General features: G+C 42.3%; 2 protein-coding genes across 6 annotated transcripts in view; both read right to left on the bottom strand.

Moving 5' to 3' along the window:
- The window catches only part of LOC131432866 (nephrin), a 789,197-nt gene that overhangs the window by 199,062 nt on the left and 568,501 nt on the right, over window positions 1–21,634 (bottom strand). For all 5 annotated transcript variants that reach the window (XM_058599423.1, XM_058599426.1, XM_058599425.1 and 2 more), the window contains exon 4: window positions 16,807–16,920. In XM_058599423.1, the coding sequence (XP_058455406.1) occupies window positions 16,807–16,920 (114 nt within the window). The remainder of the gene's footprint in view (window positions 1–16,806; window positions 16,921–21,634) is intronic.
- On the bottom strand, window positions 13,381–15,577 carry LOC131432867 (uncharacterized). Its single transcript, XM_058599428.1, has 2 exons — window positions 15,220–15,577; window positions 13,381–14,708 (listed from the first exon to the last, which is right to left on the bottom strand). Exons 1-2 carry the CDS (start codon window positions 15,354–15,356, stop codon window positions 13,403–13,405), a joined length of 1,443 nt encoding a protein of 480 aa, XP_058455411.1. The 5' UTR covers window positions 15,357–15,577; the 3' UTR covers window positions 13,381–13,402.

Below are 21,634 nucleotides of genomic sequence, written 5' to 3'. Positions count from 1 at the left end.
TTGCGACTGGGACTTGCGACTGGGACTTGCGACTGGGACTTGCGACTGGGACTTGCGACTGGGACTTGCGACTGGGACTTGCGACTGGGACTTGCGACTGGGACTTGCGACTGGGACTTGCGACTGGAACTTGCGACTGGGACTTGCGACTGGGACTTGCGACTGGGACTTGCGACTGGGACTTGCGACTGGGACTTGCGACTGGGACTTGCGACTGGGACTTGCGACTGGGACTTGCGACTGGGACTTGCGACTGGGACTTGCGACTGGGACTTGCGACTGGGACTTGCGACTGGGACTTGCGACTGGGACTTGCAACTGGGACTGGGACTTGCAACTGGGACTGGGACTGGGACTGGGACTGGGACTGGGACTGGGACTGGGACTGGGACTGGGACTGGGACTGGGACTGGGACTGGGACTGGGACTGGGACTGGGACTGGGACTGGGACTGGGACTGGGACTGGGACTGGGACTGGGACTGGGACTGGGACTGGGACTGGGACTGGGACTGGGACTGGGACTGGGACTGGGACTGGGACTGGGACTGGGACTGGGACTGGGACTGGGACTGGGACTGGGACTGGGACTGGGACTGGGACTGGGACTGGGACTGGGACTGGGACTGGGACTGGGACTGGGACTTGCGACTGGGACTGGGACTGGGACTGGGACTGGGACTGGGACTGGGACTGGGACTGGGACTGGACTGGGACTGGGACTGGGACTGGGACTGGGACTGGGACTGGGACTGGGACTGGGACTGGGACTGGGACTGGGACTGGGACTGGGACTGGGACTGGACTGGGACTGGGACTGGGACTGGGACTGGGACTGGGACTGGGACTGGGACTGGGACTGGGACTGGGACTGGGACTGGGACTGGGACTGGGACTGGGACTGGGACTGGGACTGGGACTGGGACTGGGACTGGGACTGGGACTGGGACTGGGACTGGGACTGGGACTGGGACTGGGACTGGGACTGGGACTGGGACTGGGACTTGCGACTGGGACTGGGACTGGGACTGGGACTGGGACTGGGACTGGGACTGGGACTGGGACTGGGACTGGGACTGGGACTGGGACTGGGACTGGGACTTGCGACTGGGACTTGCGACTGGGACTTGCGACTGGGACTTGCGACTGGGACTTGCGACTGGGACTTGCGACTGGGACTTGCGACTGGGACTTGCGACTGGGACTTGCGACTGGGACTTGCGACTGGGACTTGCGACTGGGACTTGCGACTGGGACTTGCGACTGGGACTTGCGACTGGGACTTGCGACTGGGACTTGCGACTGGGACTTGCGACTGGGACTTGCGACTGGGACTTGCGACTGGGACTTGCGACTGGGACTTGCGACTGGGACTTGCGACTGGGACTTGCGACTGGGACTTGCGACTGGGACTTGCGACTGGGACTTGCGACTGGGACTTGCGACTGGGACTTGCGACTGGGACTTGCGACTGGGACTTGCGACTGGGACTTGCGACTGGGACTTGCGACTGGGACTTGCGACTGGGACTTGCGACTGGGACTTGCGACTGGGACTTGCGACTGGGACTTGCGACTGGGACTTGCGACTGGGACTTGCGACTGGGACTTGCGACTGGGACTTGCGACTGGGACTTGCGACTGGGACTTGCGACTGGGACTTGCGACTGGGACTTGCGACTGGGACTTGCGACTGGGACTTGCGACTGGGACTTGCGACTGGGACTTGCGACTGGGACTTGCGACTGGGACTTGCGACTGGGACTTGCGACTGGCGACTGGGACTTGCGACTGGGACTTGCGACTGGGACTTGCGACTGGGACTTGCGACTGGGACTTGCGACTGGGACTTGCGACTGGGACTTGCGACTGGGACTTGCGACTGGGACTTGCGACTGGGACTTGCGACTGGGACTTGCGACTGGGACTTGCGACTGGGACTTGCGACTGGGACTTGCGACTGGGACTTGCGACTGGGACTTGCGACTGGGACTTGCGACTGGGACTTGCGACTGGGACTTGCGACTGGGACTTGCGACTGGGACTTGCGACTGGGACTTGCGACTGGGACTTGCGACTGGGACTTGCGACTGGGACTTGCGACTGGGACTTGCGACTGGGACTTGCGACTGGGACTTGCGACTGGGACTTGCGACTGGGACTTGCGACTGGGACTTGCGACTGGGACTTGCGACTGGGACTTGCGACTGGGACTTGCGACTGGGACTTGCGACTGGGACTTGCGACTGGGACTTGCGACTGGGACTTGCGACTGGGACTTGCGACTAGGACTTGCGACTGGGACTTGCGACTGGGACTTGCGACTGGGACTTGCGACTGGGACTTGCGACTGGGACTTGCGACTGGGACTTGCGACGGGGACTTGCGACTGGGACTTGCGACTGGGACTTGCGACTGGGACTTGCGACTGGGACTTGCGACTGGGACTTGCGACTGGGACTTGCGACTGGGACTTGCGACTGGGACTTGCGACTGGAACTTGCGACTGGGACTTGCGACTGGGACTTGCGACTGGGACTTGCGACTGGGACTTGCGACTGGGACTTGCGACTGGGACTTGCAACTGGGACTGGGACTTGCAACTGGGACTGGGACTGGGACTGGGACTGGGACTGGGACTGGGACTGGGACTGGGACTGGGACTGGGACTGGGACTGGGACTGGGACTGGGACTGGGACTGGGACTGGGACTGGGACTGGGACTGGGACTGGGACTGGGACTGGGACTGGGACTGGGACTGGGACTGGGACTGGGACTGGGACTGGGACTGGGACTGGGACTGGGACTGGGACTGGGACTGGGACTGGGACTGGGACTGGGACTGGGACTGGGACTGGGACTGGGACTGGGACTGGGACTGGGACTGGGACTGGGACTGGGACTGGGACTGGGACTGGGACTGGGACTGGGACTGGGACTGGGACTGGGACTGGGACTGGGACTGGGACTGGGACTGGGACTGGGACTGGGACTGGGACTGGGACTGGGACTGGGACTGGGACTGGGACTGGGACTGGGACTGGGACTGGGACTGGGACTGGGACTGGGACTGGGACTGGGACTGGGACTGGGACTGGGACTGGGACTGGGACTGGGACTGGGACTGGGACTGGGACTGGGACTGGGACTGGGACTGGGACTGGGACTGGGACTGGGACTGGGACTGGGACTGGGACTGGGACTGGGACTTGCGACTGGGACTTGCGACTGGGACTTGCGACTGGGACTTGCGACTGGGACTTGCGACTGGGACTTGCGACTGGGACTTGCGACTGGGACTTGCGACTGGGACTTGCGACTGGGACTTGCGACTGGGACTTGCGACTGGGACTTGCGACTGGGACTTGCGACTGGGACTTGCGACTGGGACTTGCGACTGGGACTTGCGACTGGGACTTGCGACTGGGACTTGCGACTGGGACTTGCGACTGGGACTTGCGACTGGGACTTGCGACTGGGACTTGCGACTGGGACTTGCGACTGGGACTTGCGACTGGGACTTGCGACTGGGACTTGCGACTGGGACTTGCGACTGGGACTTGCGACTGGGACTTGCGACTGGGACTTGCGACTGGGACTTGCGACTGGGACTTGCGACTGGGACTTGCGACTGGGACTTGCGACTGGGACTTGCGACTGGGACTTGCGACTGGGACTTGCGACTGGGACTTGCGACTGGGACTTGCGACTGGGACTTGCGACTGGGACTTGCGACTGGGACTTGCGACTGGGACTTGCGACTGGGACTTGCGACTGGGACTTGCGACTGGGACTTGCGACTGGGACTTGCGACTGGGACTTGCGACTGGGACTTGCGACTGGGACTTGCGACTGGGACTTGCGACTGGGACTTGCGACTGGGACTTGCGACTGGGACTTGCGACTGGGACTTGCGACTGGGACTTGCGACTGGGACTTGCGACTGGGACTTGCGACTGGGACTTGCGACTGGGACTTGCGACTGGGACTTGCGACTGGGACTTGCGACTGGGACTTGCGACTGGGACTTGCGACTGGGACTTGCGACTGGGACTTGCGACTGGGACTTGCGACTGGGACTTGCGACTGGGACTTGCGACTGGGACTTGCAACTGGGACTGGGACTGGGACTGGGACTGGGACTGGGACTGGGACTGGGACTGGGACTGGGACTGGGACTGGGACTGGGACTGGGACTGGGACTGGGACTGGGACTGGGACTGGGACTGGGACTGGGACTGGGACTGGGACTGGGACTGGGACGTGTTTGCTTGCCCCGTACTAATTTCTACCAGAATAAGGATTGATTTTAGGAGAATCAAAAGCCAAATAGAATAACTAACATATGATGCATTACGACTCAATTAACATTAATTAAATTTGACAGTAAAATTTGGTTAAAATAGTAGATGGACTAAAACTTCAAAAAATATTCTAATAGTCAATATAATTAGTTCAGTGTTTACCAAATACAGTCTCATGATACAACCGTGTCTACCACAGCTCAGGGTGGCGGAAATGGCAAACGTGAATGTACGGATTTTAGGCTCGTTTGAAAGCTACTATTGGGCCATTGATCAATTTCTAAGATCAAATGACAGTCAATGCTGGTTCCGGAATTATGGTAGTATAAGTGACGTAACCGACAGAACGCATTGTTATATTCGCACTTAGTTTTTTTCAATGTAGGATGGACCGATTTAAACAAATTTAGGCTCGTTCGAAGGCTTATTAAATCATGAAGTTTGATGATCAAATGGCTGTCGCTTCTGGTTCCGGACATATGACAGTATGAGTGACGTAACCGACAAAATGCGCTCAATTTTCTCGTGCTCTCTGGTTAGATTTCAAAAAGCTTAGGTTCGTTCGAAGCTGCTAATGGGCCATTATTCAAATTCGAAGATCAAATGGCAGTGACTGCTGGTTCCGGAAGTTTAATAGTATAAGTGACTAAACCGACAGAACGCGTTGTTTTTTTCGCGCTTAATTTTTTCAAAGATTGCTAGCCGATTTCAATATATTAAAGCTCGTTTAAAATCTATTATTAAGTCATTAGTCAAGTTGGAAGATCAAATGGCAGTCACTGATGGTGTCAGTGGTATAATTGCATAAAGGACGTAAACGTCAAAATTCATTACCGCACAATTTTCTTGGTAATAGACTAATCGATATCAATAATTTTAGGCTCATTCGAGACTTAAATTGGGCTGTGAATCGATTTCGAAGATCATATGGCTAACATTTCTAGTTTAGGAGATAAAATCGTTAAAGAGACGTAATTGACAAAATTTCTATACGAACAAAAAAAACAGCGTGTTTTGATATGATAGTGACAACTTTGCATCGGTTCGAAACAGAAAGCTCCGTTACTTAGAACGTGAGTGGGTAATGTAACGGACATAACCGGACTGACGTGAATGCGAATATATTTATTCTGATTGGTCATTATAACTATCCTCATTTAGGTCAAATAAGACTCCAACAATGGCACATCAAATTTCGATGATAGTGTTTGGATTCGGAGCGCATATCTTTGATGTTGGTCGAATACTTACACAGAAACTAGAAGCATTTGTGGTAAAATACCGAGCAACATACTGCTCAACTTTTTCAATATGAAACACCTATGATTACCCAACAAAAATGTTAAAGATAGGCTATCAACTATCAACAATCTAAGGTCGTCGAAATAGTTTCATTTTGATTACGTAGATCCCAGGCGGCCATGATTCGAACCCACCCCAGAGTGCTATCCTTCGCACGATTTTTTTTTGTTTTGCTAGCTGATTTCAAACTGACTGCCGGCAGGTTAATAAAAGACATAATAGATTGCCATCCATAGATAAATGACCCCGCAAGGGAGCTGTCATAATGCTATTTTAATACTATAGCAACCCCTTTTTCCAGGTGGGGAAAAAACCCCGTATTCCGGGGAAACGGAGAATCGGTCGGTCGGTTTGCGGTTTGGGGTAAGGTTGTTGGTCGTTTATTGATTGTCATTGGTTAGTCAGTTTTGCACGCCAGATGACAGATTGCAGAACGGCAGAACAACAGAGCACCGCACGCTCCATCGAAATCCTGCTGACAAACGCATTATTGTCGGAATGTTTTAATTGGTTTCATTTTATTGCCGATAATGTCGGAACGAGCACCAGATGAAGAGCCGTAAATCACTGAACAAATATGCGAGATAATTGTCGGTTCTTTCGCAAATTTGTCGGTTGCATTTGTAGCAGGTATTCAACGGGGGACCTAATTGAAAAAGATTATATTTAGTTAGACAAATTCGATAGGAATTTCGGAATAATCGCTGGTGGTTCGCTTCACGGGAATGGTTTATTGACTCGTAAATGTAATCGACCAAATGCCCAAACAAACAGATAATTATAGATTGAAATTAAATGTTGAATGGGCTTCGAAACGAGAGCAAATAGTTTCTGCCTGATGAACAGAGAAATCAACTATCATTTGTCGACGGGCAAACAAAGCCGCACATTTAATTTTCATCTAAACCACTAACTAAACCTGGAGCTACTGAGGAAAACAAAATTCATTGGTTGTTTTTAACTGTTTTTTTAAGCCCACTGCGACAAATCCCGGGCACAACGGTTTGACCCGACGGTAGTTCCGGAGTACCGAAAAAAGCGTGTTAGCAAGCTCACATCGTTCGCGACGCGAACAAGAGAAAGAACCATTTTCCGCACCGAGCCAAGATTTTCCGATCCATTTAGCAAATATAATTAAGATTTCCCTTAATCGATATTGGACTCACTACTCGCCATCCTATTCATGCTGAAAGCGACGGAAACTCATTGGCACTGCTGTAGTCCAGGAGATACCAGGCACCGACCAGACCGCAGCCAGGATCAACCTGGACGAAGCGAAAAGCATCATCACGGGGAGAAATTAAAGACAAAAGACCGAATTGTGGGTGGTGGTGGCTATGCTAGGGATTTCGAGAGCTGAGTTCGAAACGAGAGTCGGAAAGAGAGTGTGATTCGTGCACGAAAGCACCTTCTCGGCACTTCAATTAAGCAATAAACTGTAGTAGTACTTTGTTGTTCCGACCGAAGCAGCGGACGGATGACTGGGATGAAGAATTAATTTTCCTTTGACTGCTTTTTGAACGGCGGCCGGCGTTAAACAAAAGAAACTGAAGGATCTCAGCTTATAGAGCAGGGAAAAAGTGTCTACTCAAGCGTGTCGTTTGCACCTAGTCTGGAGTCGATGGAAAAAGTAGTGGTCCTTGCGGTTGAGTGATTTGGAAGCGGTTTCAAATAGAGCGAGTAAATTGACTTCTTGGCGTTCGGGAAGTTGCCGCGGCTTAGTAAGCTTGGTAATTTTAGGGAACTGTTATTTCTGTCAAACTGTTATTCTGTCAAACTGTTTAATCACTTTACCGGAATTTCCATTGGTTGAAGTAGGACTGTTCTTTTTACCCTAAAATTATTACATTTACTTTCCTTCCATAGAATATATTCCTCCTAATCAGTATTTATCAGCCATTTGACTCTGGTATGTGAGCACCAGCCATTTGAAAGTAAACCGATTACGTTGAGCCCCTCGCGTTTTGAGCCCCAAACACTGCGATGTTTTGATACTCATCTCGACTCTCAAATTGTGAAAATTACCTGCACTTGATGACCTAAAACACTGTCTGCTGTATTTTAGCTAAACCGATAAGTTATTGTGATAGAGTCGACCCAAAATTCATCAATTTTCGTGCACTAAACGAGGTAAACCGTAAAACAATTGCATTACTGATTGTTTGTTCACGTTGCAATCAGCTGATTTTGAAGTTCCGATTTTGATCTCATCAAGATGGCGTCGTGACAGGTGGCCGGTATTTATACTTTCAGAAACAGTACTGCAACACACTTCTTCTTATAACATTACTGACACCTGACACTTCCGTTCATTTGATATCTTTTTCGGTACCGAACGAAAACACTTCTCTCACCTCGAATTTCCACTTCTATCTTCACGTTTTTATGATTCTCATTACTGTGCGCTTGTTCCACTGACTCGAATTTCAAGAACGCGGTGCAAAAAAGATTTTCAACTTTTCATTTCAATTAGGTTCTGCACGAACATGACATAACCTCACAAAATGAGCGGAATGAACTTTTTTTTTTGACAGTCGACGCGTATTTGTTTACAGTTTAAAAGTTCATCTGAGGTTCATCGTTTGAATGTAAAAATTGCAAGTCGCCTCACACTAAACAGATTTATACGAATATCGCCCCTCCATGCTGGAAACACATACAGGGCAATCTTTTTAGTTCTTTTCACTGTGGCACACGTTTTTAACAGGCACTTTTTCGTCATTTTTCAATTTTTAATTTGCAGTCGCAAAACAAAACAAACACATGGCAACTGTCAAAAAATAATTTGATTTATCGACAGCTCATTTGTGTTCTAATAGTTCATTTAATTGTTTACAGCCGTTAGATTTGACCAGTGTCGTAGTGAGGGTGAGGCGAGTGATGCCACTGGCTCGGATGCCAACATCCAGGGGGCGCCAAAACTTGATGGAACTGGTAAAAATTTTTAGTACAATTAGTTTATGAAAACATTAATTTCTGGTGTTTATTTTTTTCAGGAAAACTATTTAAATTAGATTAAGTTTCAGATTAATATTATTGTGCTACCAAAATCCAATCAGATGCCGCAGTAATTATTATCATTGATATACATGAAAATGCAATTTTATAGTCATTTATAATACTGAACCGCCAATCAACGTTCTCTTCCTGATTGTGGATGTGCACTTGGACCTACCAAAGATCTAATTCTCAGAGAGCAAACCTGCGAACCTTTCAAAGAGCAAAAATTAGATTTTCTAAAAGCCCTTTGGAAAGTTCCCTTTCCTCCCTGAAAGTGATTTCCATTCCCGAAAATTGGCTATTTGAAGATCCAAGTTCAATCAAATATGCGTAAATATCTGTAGTACTATCCACTGCACTGATATCGCAAGTTTTAACGTAGGACTACTCTTCGAATTCTATATAGGAATACGAATCAAACAGTGATCAGGTCGCATCGATTCGAATAGATAAAACTATATATTTGATATAATTGGTGGTCGAAACTTTATTAAATTACGTACAATGCAGAATTTTACATATATTTTTGATGTCAATTGTCTTAAAATTGCCCTAATTAAAAACCAGATCTCAACATTTTATGCAATTCTAAGACATCAGAAATTTTTAAAAAAATCGATTTCGGAATTCCAATGTTTATATGACGATAGATCTCGATGTTTAAAGCAGTTCTAAGACATTCGCAATAAAAAAATATTTCGTTTTCGAAAATCTCAAGTTTCATTGTCGTTTTTTGCTTTTTTCATATATAACGGCCATGCAATCGTTATGAAAACCGACAACTGAGGCCCGGAGGCCCGAGTGTCATATACCATTTGACTCAGTTCGTCGAGATCACAAAAAGTCACAAACTAAGTGTCGTGTTCCAAAGGAGTGATTCCGATATTTGTAGCACCTCTTTTCGTATCGGTGCCTTCGATTTTTGTCCGGTCCCCGCTGTGGTGCTTTTTGGTGACATCCATCGCCGATGATTCCAGGTGTTCAAATTATTCCGCTGGTGCTGCTGATTATTTTAACTGCTGAACTACTGCTTCCAAAAGTCGCTTATAGAATGCCAGAATAATGTTACAGGGTTTACTTTTATAGCCGAAGCTCTCACCGAAATTGACTGAGCTCTCTCAGCAAGAGAGAGTATTGGGAGATTGAATTGAAGCGTCATGGAAATCATACACTGAGAAAATTATCAAGTAGAGAAATTTGTATATTTATTAATATAATTATTAATTATATTATAATTATTATTATTATTATTTTTTTTTATTAGTACCATTATTATTATTATTATTATTATTACTATATTTACTCCACTCACTACATATCTTACCTACTCTACTCTAACAAATTATATTATATATAAACATGTCATTAAATTTTGATGGTTTTTTTAATATTCGTTTTGGCCGCTGACTTTCCATTTCGTTGTTCACATGGGCTTCTTCTAGGCTTGTTTCTTCGTTGGTAATTGTAAGTGGTAGGGATTTTCCTTCGTCAGTGCGTAGTTCATTGTTTCTCAACCGTTGTGTTGAAGTTTCACATGGTGCTTGCTCAGGTTCATTAATACTTGGCGAAACTCGTTTGACTTCCTGCACGTTTCTAGTGTACTGAATACCGTTCATACTCATTACTACGATTTTTGGGCCATCCATTGCAATGACTCGAAACCGTTCAGCTGGGAATGTTGGATCTGTTTTTGTTTTCTTTGGATGTGCTAATAAAACCCAATCTCCTATTACAATGTTGGAGTTCATAGCATGACGAGTAGCATCCGCATATATTTTGCTCTTCAATTTGGCCTCAGCATCTCTTTCTCGAATATCGCAACGATCTAGTTCCCCTTCATACATCCAGAGAGAAGGAAAGTTTCCCCTGAATTTCCATCCAACTAGCAATTCAAATGGAGTAACGTTCAATCGTGAATGTGGAATCAGAGTATTGTGATTGTGAACATATTTCTGTAAAGCGCTCCTCCAGTTTGTTCCATCAATTTTTGCTGCTGTTATAGCTTTAATTATGCCTTGGTTTTGGCGTTCGACTGATCCATTCGATTGAGGACTCAGTGGAATGGCCTTTCGTACCCGAACTCCTTTATCTTCCCAGGTTGTAACAAAATTCGTGCTTTTGAATGGAGGACCATTATCACTTTGAATGATTTTAGGAAGTCCCCAAAGTAGGAAAATTTTGCATAAGGCAGCATTTGTGCAGTCAGCATCTATAGCCCGCATTTCAACAACGGATATATATCTCGAGTATGTATCGACTACAATGAGGAACTCACCAGAGCCGCATCCAGGAATTGATAGAAAATCAATTTGTATTATTTCCCATGGACCATCCGGGAGCTCTCTGCATGACAATGGGACTGGAGGATTCTTTTTAGATATCATAATGCAAGTTTCACAAGCTTTGATGAACTTTCCAATATCCGTTGACATTCCAGGCCACCAGAAAAAATCTCGCATTATTCGCTTTATAGCAACTTCTCCAATATGACCTTCATGTGCTGATTTTATTGCTTTTATTTTTAATGTTTGCGGTAAAACCACTTTGTTGTCTTTGAAAATGAGGTTTCCTAAAAATCTAAGTTCCTTTTTATGGGCTTCGAAGCGATTCAAGTTTCCATGCCATTTATGTGTTTTTATAGCCAATTTGACTTTTTGTAATTCTTCATCACGTTCCGTTTGTTTTTCTATTTCTTGCCACGTTACATTCATACATCCAGCATCTAGAGTATATAGAAAATGATTATCGTCATCGGCATCAAAAGGAACAGCTTCTTTGGTGTTATTAATCAATCTAGAAAGGACATCTGCTATATTCAAGTTTCCTGGAATTCTTTGAATAGAAAAGTCGTATTGTTGGAGACGTAATGCCCATGATTCAGCTCTGGATATTGCACGACGTCCTAAACGGTATTTTCCATTAAATATAAATTCATTAGCTTCAGCATCGGTACGTACAATGAATGAGATATTCAAAAGATATGTTGAAAAACGCTCAACGCCCCATACTACAGCCAACGCTTCTTTATGTGTTTGAGGGTAACGCTGCTCTGTAGGGGTAAGCGATTTGGATGCACAAGAAATTACACGAGGTGTAGATTTTTCATTGAACTGCACCAGTACAGCACCAAGCCCAATTGGAGAAGCATCAACTAGTAGCTCAGTTCTATCACGAGGATTGTAGTATCCCAGTCTCTGTATGGCACAAGCGGTTAAATCTCTAAGATGTTTGAATTCTTCCTCCTCCTTTTTCGTCCAGTAAAATTGATTTTTGTTCACCAGGTCTCTCAGATGTTTGGTTTTATCGGCGCGATTTATTAGGAATCTATCAACAAATGTTACAAGTCCCAAGAAACTCTTCACTTCCGAACATGTCGCGGGACTTTTGAAGTTTCTGATAGCTTTAATCTTTTCATCTTCTATCTCCCATCCACTAGTCGTTAGTTTGAATCCAAGGAATATTACTGACTGCTGACCGAAACAACATTTAGACTCATTCAATTTCACATTATGCTCTTTCAATCGTGCCATAACATTTTTTAGATTTTCGTCATGTTCATCCCTGGTAGGACCAAAGATTAAGATATCATCAAGATAATTTTTAACTCCCTTACAACCAATCAAAATCTTGCGCTGAAGTACTTCCTGGAAAATATCAGGAGCGTTGCATAATCCAAATGGCATTCTCACACACCGGAACATTCCAAATTCAGTGAAAAAATTTGTTAAATGTCGTGATTCTTCGTCAAGTACGATATGATGGAAAGCATTTGACAAATCTATCGTGGAGAACCAGCTAGATCCATTCAGGTCAGCTAGAATACTTTCCAACGTTGGCATGATAAAGGGAGATCTGTAGATATATTTGTTGGGTCCTCTAAGATCAATAACTAGCCGTATGTTGTCTTTACCCTTTGGAACCACCAACATGGAAGAGCAAAATGAAGTGTCCATTCCAGATTCAACTTTTTCAATTATATCGGATTTTACTAATTGATCCAGTCTTTGACGTACTAGAGGCTTCAGAGATATCGGTATGTTTGTATAAATATTTCTGCAAGGTGGGGCCGATCTATCGAAATTAATTTTGATGGCAGGAATGTTAAACTTAGGAAATATTTCCTTATTTGTAAGACTGCAAATTACGCGTACGTTGGTTGGGGAATAACTTGGCTGATCAATTATCGGAACCTTCAATCCCAAAAGAAGAACATTATAACGAGTGGCTGTAGGTCTGCCTAGTAAACATCGTTGCTCATCAACAACGTAGAATTTTTCTAGATACTTTGGTCTATCTTCAGATATGTACAAAAAGGCTTCAAAAGTTGCATGTACAGATATTTCAGCAGACGTTGCATATGCTTTAAGTAATTTATCAGACGTTTTGTTGACATTATATACCGCTTGAAGATAATTCTCTTGAGATCTTAATTTTTCAAACAATCGTGTTGTGAATGTGTTTACTTGAGCCCCCGAATCTATGAGAAACTCGCAAGGCATACCTGCAACCTTAGCAGATATGATCCCGATATCTAGATCTTTTTCCTTATGTGTCATTGCGGCTAACTGGAAATTTTCCGTTGAAAACATCTAAAAAACAAGAATTTTTTTGCTTTGATCAAAGTACATAACTTTATGGAAATACAGGAAATTTTCTTGATTAGACAGATAAGATTACAATATAATTTCAATTCTCTTTATTAATTCAATCGTTTTTTTTTTTTTTTTTTTTTTTTTTTTATTATTATTACAGATTATTACTTTCTTCTGGTACTCTTCTTTATAGTCTTACTTTTATTTATTCTGTTGGTTCACCTACCTCACTATCATTTATATCTTCTGAAATTGGTCCTTCAATTGCTGCTAGTTTCTTCATATGATCTCCGGTTGGTTCAACTGAATTCGGTCTTTTTCGAGAAATTGGTTCAGCAAACGTAGAGCTACATGCTCTCAAAATGTGTCCCATTTTCCCACAGTTTCTGCAGACTTTGTTTAGTGCATTACATTCGCTTGGTAGATGATACACACTATTACACCTCCAGCATCTGTTCGTTTGAGACTGGTTATAGAACCTTGCAGTCTCACGTCGTCCTCTAAATTTATTTCCTTGTACTCTGTTTCCAGTATACATAAGTCGACTGTTGTATTTATTTTGATTCAGTTGCTTAAATGTTCTACCATACATTTGTGTGTTGCGAGGATAATCTGCTCTAACTACGGCTACTTTCACTGGTTCGATTACTGCTTGTTTGTTCATGATGAATTCTTCATTGATGCGAATTGCTTCCAGCTCACGAACCTCGTCCACTAGGTCCGTGAATGTTCCCTTCCGACTAAGAATTCTTAACGCAGAAATTCTTACGTCCTTATTACGTGCATGCTCTGCAATCGTACTAGCAATTTGTTCGAATTCTTTATCATTTCCGAAATTGCACATTCTCGCTGTAGCACCTACACGGCTAATGTAGGACAAATCCGATTCATCAAGCTTTTGGACCATAACTGCTAATTTTCGTTTTTGTAGCATTACGTCCGAACCGGAGCCGAAATAATTTTTCAGCCTGTACAAAGCGTTTGAGAAAGGATACTGATCTGGATCAGGAGAACTAGAGTCCGAACTAGTGTTTTTGAATATTTCCAGCAATCGCTGTCCGGCTTTTACTTTAAAAACGATGAACTTGGTTCGTTCATCATTAATCCCTGCCAATTCCATCGAGTCCACTAGCATATCACGCCACATTTCGTATGAGTGACGCTGTATGCCTTCACTTTCTGTTAGCGGCAAGCACTCCGGTACATTAAGAGACGAAATTGAAAGCTGATGAAAGCTAGTCATAAACATAGATTCATCCTGTCCAATAGGATTCTCCGGACGGGGTGTATTAGATGAAGCGTTATTCCCGTCAAAATCAGAACCGTTTGCTTTAACATTATTACCGACCAAAGCCAAATCACTGGCACTACCCGAAGGCTTATTTGCCTCGCGAAGCATTTCAATTTCCTTCATCAGAATAGCATTGCGAGATTTTTCATTCTTTAACTCTATCTGAAGGTCACGCTTACTTTTTCGATTTCGAGTAATAATTATCGCCGGTGGAGACGGACTGCAAGAAAAAAAAACAAACGCAAATTTTATTCTGCAACCATCACCGTCGCATCTTTTTTTTTTTTTTTTTTTTTTTTTTTAATCACCATCGTTATATTTGTAATTGATTTAAGGCCACACGCTTGATATATTTCCCAGACCTATTATCATTGAAAGACAACCACAAGAAAGCCATACGTTTCTCCTTTTGATAAACTGCAACTCAATTCCTTGTTTATCACTAACCCTTATCAAGACTAATGCACTTGATACTTGGTTGTGCGCTTAAATCAGAACATTGAGAGGAATCTTCTCGCCTCTATATTAATTTCAAACTGAGACCTATCACTCAGTAAATTACAACCCGTAATCATCTTACATAGTAACTACGTTTGAAGTTATTTTTTTTTTTTTCAGATTATCAGAAACAAATTAAAACATCGAGAGGAATCCTATCGCCTCTTTAAATTGATTTTGAACTGAGACCTATCGCTCAGTAAATTCCAATTCACAGTCTTCATGTATCTTACCTACGGTTGGAGCGGATCTCTACTGCGCCATTGTCGTGTTCCAAAGGAGTGATTCCGATATTTGTAGCACCTCTTTTCGTATCGGTGCCTTCGATTTTTGTCCGGTCCCCGCTGTGGTGCTTTTTGGTGACATCCATCGCCGATGATTCCAGGTGTTCAAATTATTCCGCTGGTGCTGCTGATTATTTTAACTGCTGAACTACTGCTTCCAAAAGTCGCTTATAGAATGCCAGAATAATGTTACAGGGTTTACTTTTATAGCCGAAGCTCTCACCGAAATTGACTGAGCTCTCTCAGCAAGAGAGAGTATTGGGAGATTGAATTGAAGCGTCATGGAAATCATACACTGAGAAAATTATCAAGTAGAGAAATTTGTATATTTATTAATATAATTATTAATTATATTATAATTATTATTATTATTATTTTTTTTTATTAGTACCATTATTATTATTATTATTATTATTACTATATTTACTCCACTCACTACACTAAGAAGCAAATAAATGTTCTTAAAATTCTTTAAAAGTCCTCGAAAAGTTGATCCGACTTCTGGCTCCGGTATTACAGTGCGATTATTTTTTCACAAGCGATGGCGAAATGAGATGCACATTTTTGTAAAACTTACTACTAAATTCATCTATTTGCCAGACCTTGTTAGTTAGTGAATATATAAAACTACTTTGGGACTACTAGTGTCCAGTTTCCGCTTTCGAAAGCACTGATAATGGAGACAAAATCACTCCGATTTCTCAGCAACGGTTAAACCAATTTCCACGAATAATAATTCAAATTAAAACTCTCATTGTCTTTCAATATACTGTGCAATTTCATCCAGATCCGACTTCCGGTTTCGAAATTATTGGGCATGAAAATTGATGCAAATTTAGTACGCGACGATACGTGCGGCTTGCACTTGATTTACCGCAACGTAGCTGATTTATATCAAAATGACGATATATCACAAAAAAATAGTTTAGGTTTATGAATGTTGAACGTTTAGCAGATTTTATAAATTTCTTGAATGTTTCCCAACCCCGCACATAGGGTCAGAATGTTTTTCTGGCCCGAAGAGGTGAATGACATTAATGTTAAAGCCTCTATAATTGAAACAAAAAAAAAAAAAATCTTGAATTTTGAATCATTTCGAAACAGATTTATCGCAGGGATATGCTGGTACTTCATTTCGAATAATAAACCTTATGTAGACTGTTTACTTGGCTGCAATATGATCTTATAATGGTTTTCAGAAGGCTTTTGTGGAGTTTACAGTAACACTCAAGCGAGCTACAAGTATTTACTAAACTTGATAATGTTACTTGAGATAACCTTACAGAAAAATTGAGTAATGTGTGTTCTTCTTCTCGGTGTTTGTTAAAAAATTGAATTAGGTTCGTCTCGGGCGCCAAAAATGCTCACTACGGCTCTGGAATTGACATTAAAAAAATAGCTTCGGCTACTGAGCCCCAGACTATCCAAGTCGGCCTACTGTGACTTTATTCATATTTTTGTTATTCAATCATAATTTTTTACATTTTCAACCCCACAATGGAACCAAAGATTGACCAAGTTCAGAAAATTACTTACCACCGCTTGCCACGCAGGTAAAATTCACCGAAGCTCCCTCGTTGTACGGACCCAGGATGTAGTGGGGAATGCTGTGGCCGCCGGAATCCACGATCTGCAGCTTCTCCGGTGGAACTGTGGAAAGAAAAGAAAACAAAGCAAAAATGTTACAAGCTACAATTTAAGAGTATGGAGAAAATTATCTTTTTGTCCTCTACTTTCGAGAACTGAGCTCGGTTTTAATTGAATCTGAACCCGTAATATGATAAGTTCAGTTCCTAATCCAGTTTCAGATTCATGATCAGGAAGATCCAGGTCCAGGATCTGGATCGATAATACGGTAGGTCTGAATCCAAGACCAGGACTTTGACTCAGGTCCGTACCTTGGATTTCATTTCGGGAGGGGCCCACAGATAAGAAATAACGCAACTAACTGATGATTTTTTATGTATCTTGTGCAAGGTGTGCCTTTAGTATCTTTTTTTTTTTTGGAATCGTGAGCGCAGATTTTGAAATACAAATCATTTGACCATACCTCATACCTCGTCAGCAAATGAAAGACTTAACTTTGTAATTGATCAATATAACTTATATAATAAAATAAAAATAAAAGGCCATTACCCCTGGATGACATTCGATCTGTGGAAGTGGATTCAAATGAAGGAGAAGTTTTGCAGGAAAAAGAGAAAGCATCCGAACGATAATACAGTCTGTTACATAAGAGCGTGGTACCGATTACTCGCGATCGGTAAAGTGGAATGGTGTGATATTTTCTTAACACAGAGCGCAGTAGTGTCCTTGATGCATTGTGAGAATAATTGCGTGTTCGTTACGCGCTTCGAGGTTTTTTTTTGTGCTCGCACCACCTCGCTCGTCCCAAAATGACCCAAGCTGTTGCGGCGAAATACATGCAAAAGTCAAAACAGATTGTGAGTAAGTGCGTTAATTGTTTTGAAGAAGTGGAAAATGTCGACGACTTTTCAAAACGCGGTTCTGTCGGTGTATTGAAAAAGACGAAAAAGTGATTTGTGACCGGTTTCTTTGTAGAATAAAATATCGTTTTTTTATAATAATTTGAAAAAAAATTTGTGGATAGCTTATTTTCGATACTTTAAACAACACGTTGGACTGTTTTATCTTGCGATCAAGAATGCTTGCTTTATTTTATCGATTTCTTAATTTATACTCTATCCTCTCCTGATCTAGCTAGTTAATTCTATTTACTTTTACAATTGGTGAGACTCTAGGAGGGAGGAGTTAGAACGCGCATTGTAAGTCAGGTTTAGCCAATGGGATCAGTTGTATCACGTCGGCCATTGGATATTTTTGTGAGTAAGAGAGGAAATAAGCTTCTTGATGAGAGTGAGCGGGTGTGATACAAAGAGGAGCGGGCGATAGCATGTTGGGTTATTCTCGTGAGTGTCGGTTTGAGTTAGTGTGTGTTCTTGAGTTACTTGTCGTTCTAGTTCTCGTCGGTTGGTATTCAATTGCGGGCATGAGGGTGTCAAGGAAGTGTCACAGTAGGTCAGGTCTGTTTATTTTCAATTCAATGGTGTGTAATTTAATGCTTCCTCATTTCGCTTTGTCGAAATTTATGTTTACGTAGCTCCTTTCTTTGGGTCAGCGTAAATGCCTTCATGTAGGTAATGTATTTGTTTTATGTAGGTTTTTGGGTTTTCTTGGAATGGTGTCGAGTGGAACTTTGTCGAGTACGTATTCATGGAAATTTGTCACGTGCGTGTGGTCTGGGGTGTGAGAAAGATTTAGTCTTGAATATTTTACATGGTCCGGAATGTGTGAAGAGATTTAGTGTTTAATGCTCATATTACAATACACTCCTTAAGAGGACGTTTTATGAAGGAGATTCTTATCTATTTCTCTTCCTACGGGATTTTCTCTGCTCTAAGTAAATTTGGTGAAAAAGAAAGAGTTTCCGAATTTGCATATGAAGACATCGATTGATTTTTATATTTTTCATATCATATACACGGAGAACCCGCAGATCACAAAATTACAATATTGCAGTTGTTGTTTCACGCCATGGCTGTTTCAACTAAAATGTTGTTGATTTAACTAACATATCTGTTGATTTTGTCATAACCATTCAGGTAACCGAAATTGTTGTATTCAAATGCTGTCACTTGGCGGAGAACGAAGACAGCAAAACGCAGAACAAAAAACCTCTTCATTTCACCAGAAGCGTTTCATATTGAAAATTTTCAATGGTGAATGAATGTCACTTATGTTATTTACGTGGTGGTCGTTTTATGTAAGTGAAAGTATGCAGAAGAATATAACAGTTAATTGTAAAACAAGTTTTCCATGTGTTAAATAGATATTCCTACAGTATAAATGTTTTAATTTCATCTGAGAGTAATGTATTCTAGGACAGTTCATGTCAATGTTATTAAAACCGCTTAACGCTAAAAAATTTGCTTCTAAAGTGAAGTGGTACTATTTGTATTTTCTTGAAAGTGTATCTGTAGCATTAGGTTTATCAGCGAGCCATTCTGCAAGTGAAGGAAAAATTTCCTAATTCCCTGTGACCATTTTTCTGGTGAGTTCCCTTTTGAGAATTGTAATCTTTTGGTGCATTTATATATCCTTTGTGAGTTTAGTGATAAAAATATAAGCAGTTAATTAGGTAAAATTTCGTTGTTCAACCAGTGAACGATTAACTGCCCCCCGAAGAGGCTAACAGTAAAAAATATTTATTGCAATTGGCGTCTTAAGTTCAAATAACTGAATAATTGGTTGAAACAACTGAGACATTTTTTGCTTTCATGCATACTAGTAACTTTGCTGGGATTGTTTCTTTGCTCAATTGCAGATGTGACATCTCATTTAAAAACGTTTCAATTGTTCGCTCAGGGTGTTTGGCATTGTTCAACTGAAACGTTTCATTACTTGTTGGGTGTCGTTGCTAAGCTGCCAGCACGATAAATAAAAAATGACAGATTAGTTAAAACATCAGTCGATTAGTTGTACCAAATTTTAACCAATCAAAATCAGAAATACAACTAATATTTTAGTTGTTTTGCGATCGCGAGCTTTTCCGTGTACTTTCAATTAATTATAAGTGACGATTTAAAAAAAAAGACGTTTTTCGCAGACATTTGTCAAAATTTACCGCGGTCCTAGTTTTTGAACGCTGAACCAATTGCATACCTCATTCTTCTTAATAGAACACTTGAGGTCCGCGGACGTTGTTTCCGAGTTTAGAGACTTTCTCAACCCAGCCTGGAAATATTTGACATCTCAGGTCTGGATATACAGGGTGATGAGTACTGAAAATTCACGTTCGTCTTTACGAGTGACGATGCAACAACAGAAATATCTTCTCAGTAGCGGTCAAAACCTGCAAAACGAAGCTCACATTAGAGACGACTAGGACGATTCACACAATGTTATATGGTTTCGTTGACTTCTATGCTGTTTCAACCGGATATAATAATGGATCTAGGTTTCGTCAAGAGATACGAACCGACACCAACCGAATCTCCATAAGCATAACCGAATATGCTTCCGCAGTGTGCTTGCGTTCATTTTTTTAATCCATTGAGCGGAAGGATATCTTTTTTTATTTGAAGAATCTTGTTAGAACTAAGATATGATTTTTGTTACCGCAACGGAAGGACTGCCACCTCAGATGCAATAGAATAATCCTGAATTTCAATTGGGTCCGACTCCTGGATCTTCTGGATTCAAGTTATTTAAAACTGGTTGGTAAAATCTTCTAATAAGCAGATCTGTTGATGGCCAAATATCTCGTTTCGGTTCCTGGTTCCGGAAATAGTGGCTAAAAATCCAAAAATGGAAATAACTTTATTTCTATTTTTAAGATTGTGCAATCGCTAAAATTCGGAGAAACGGTATTAAAACTTCTCCAATATGAAGGTTCTATCAGTTGATGACCAAACTAAGTGATTTTGGTTGTACCGGTTCTCAGCTTCCGATTCCAAAAGTATCGGAAGCAGTGGTCAAATGAATGTATGAATAGTATGTATGAAACCAACCGATGAAAGCGTCCGGTTTCGGAAGGGGCCCCCTCTGGGTACGTATTACTAATCAATGATTAGTTATACGGTAAGTCTACGTTCGTGTCATCATGTGTGATAGATTAGTTTACGATAACGTGTAATATGTATCATTTGGATAACTGTAATCTTTTGGTACAAAAGATGAGAAGGTTTTATGCCTGATGGATAAGGAGAAATAGAATCTCAGCTGAGGTTTTCTTTTACTCCTAAATCTATATCTATATATATATATATATATATATATATATATATATATATATATATATATATATATATATATATATATATATATATATATATATATATATATATATATATATATATATATATATATATATATATATATATATATATATATATATATATATATATATATAAATGGATGTAAGTTTGTATGTTTGTAACGCCATAACTTCGGAACTACTGAACTGATTTTCACCTAACTTTGCACAGGTTCTATTCGCATTTCAGAGATAGTTTAAGGGGCATCTTTATAGGGGAGGGAGCGTAGCAAGTGTAATTAACAGGAGAGGGTCATGAAAAAATTCATATAACTTGACAAGAATCGATACGTTTTGAAGACCATAGAAACATTTTGCATACATTAGATATGATTTTACGGGGGGTGGATGTAGCAAGTTGCTTTAAAAAGGGGGTTGTAATGTTTGAAACGGCACAATTCCGAAACTATTGAACGGATTGCCACCAAACTTGGCACAGATACTTCTTGCTCTTCTGAGAAGGTCATAAGGGCATTTTAATGGGGGGAGGGAGCGTAGAAAGTGTCCTTAACAGGGGGGGTCATGAAA

The sequence above is a fragment of the Malaya genurostris genome, chromosome 2 (genome assembly GCF_030247185.1).
Source record: "Malaya genurostris strain Urasoe2022 chromosome 2, Malgen_1.1, whole genome shotgun sequence".
Lineage (NCBI taxonomy): Eukaryota > Metazoa > Arthropoda > Insecta > Diptera > Culicidae > Malaya > Malaya genurostris.
This window is presented reverse-complemented; position numbering and strand designations above follow the sequence as displayed.

What these genes read in the sequence shown, in the direction of transcription:
- LOC131432867 (XM_058599428.1), bottom strand. Translation starts at nt 15,356, where the DNA reads ATGGATGTCACCAAAAAGCACCACAGCGGGGACCGGACAAAAATCGAA. An exon ending in GAGATCCGCTCCAACCGTAG is followed by an intron (nt 14,709 to 15,219) that starts GTAAGATACATG and finishes TTTTTCTTGCAG; the next exon opens with TCCGTCTCCACCGGCGATAA.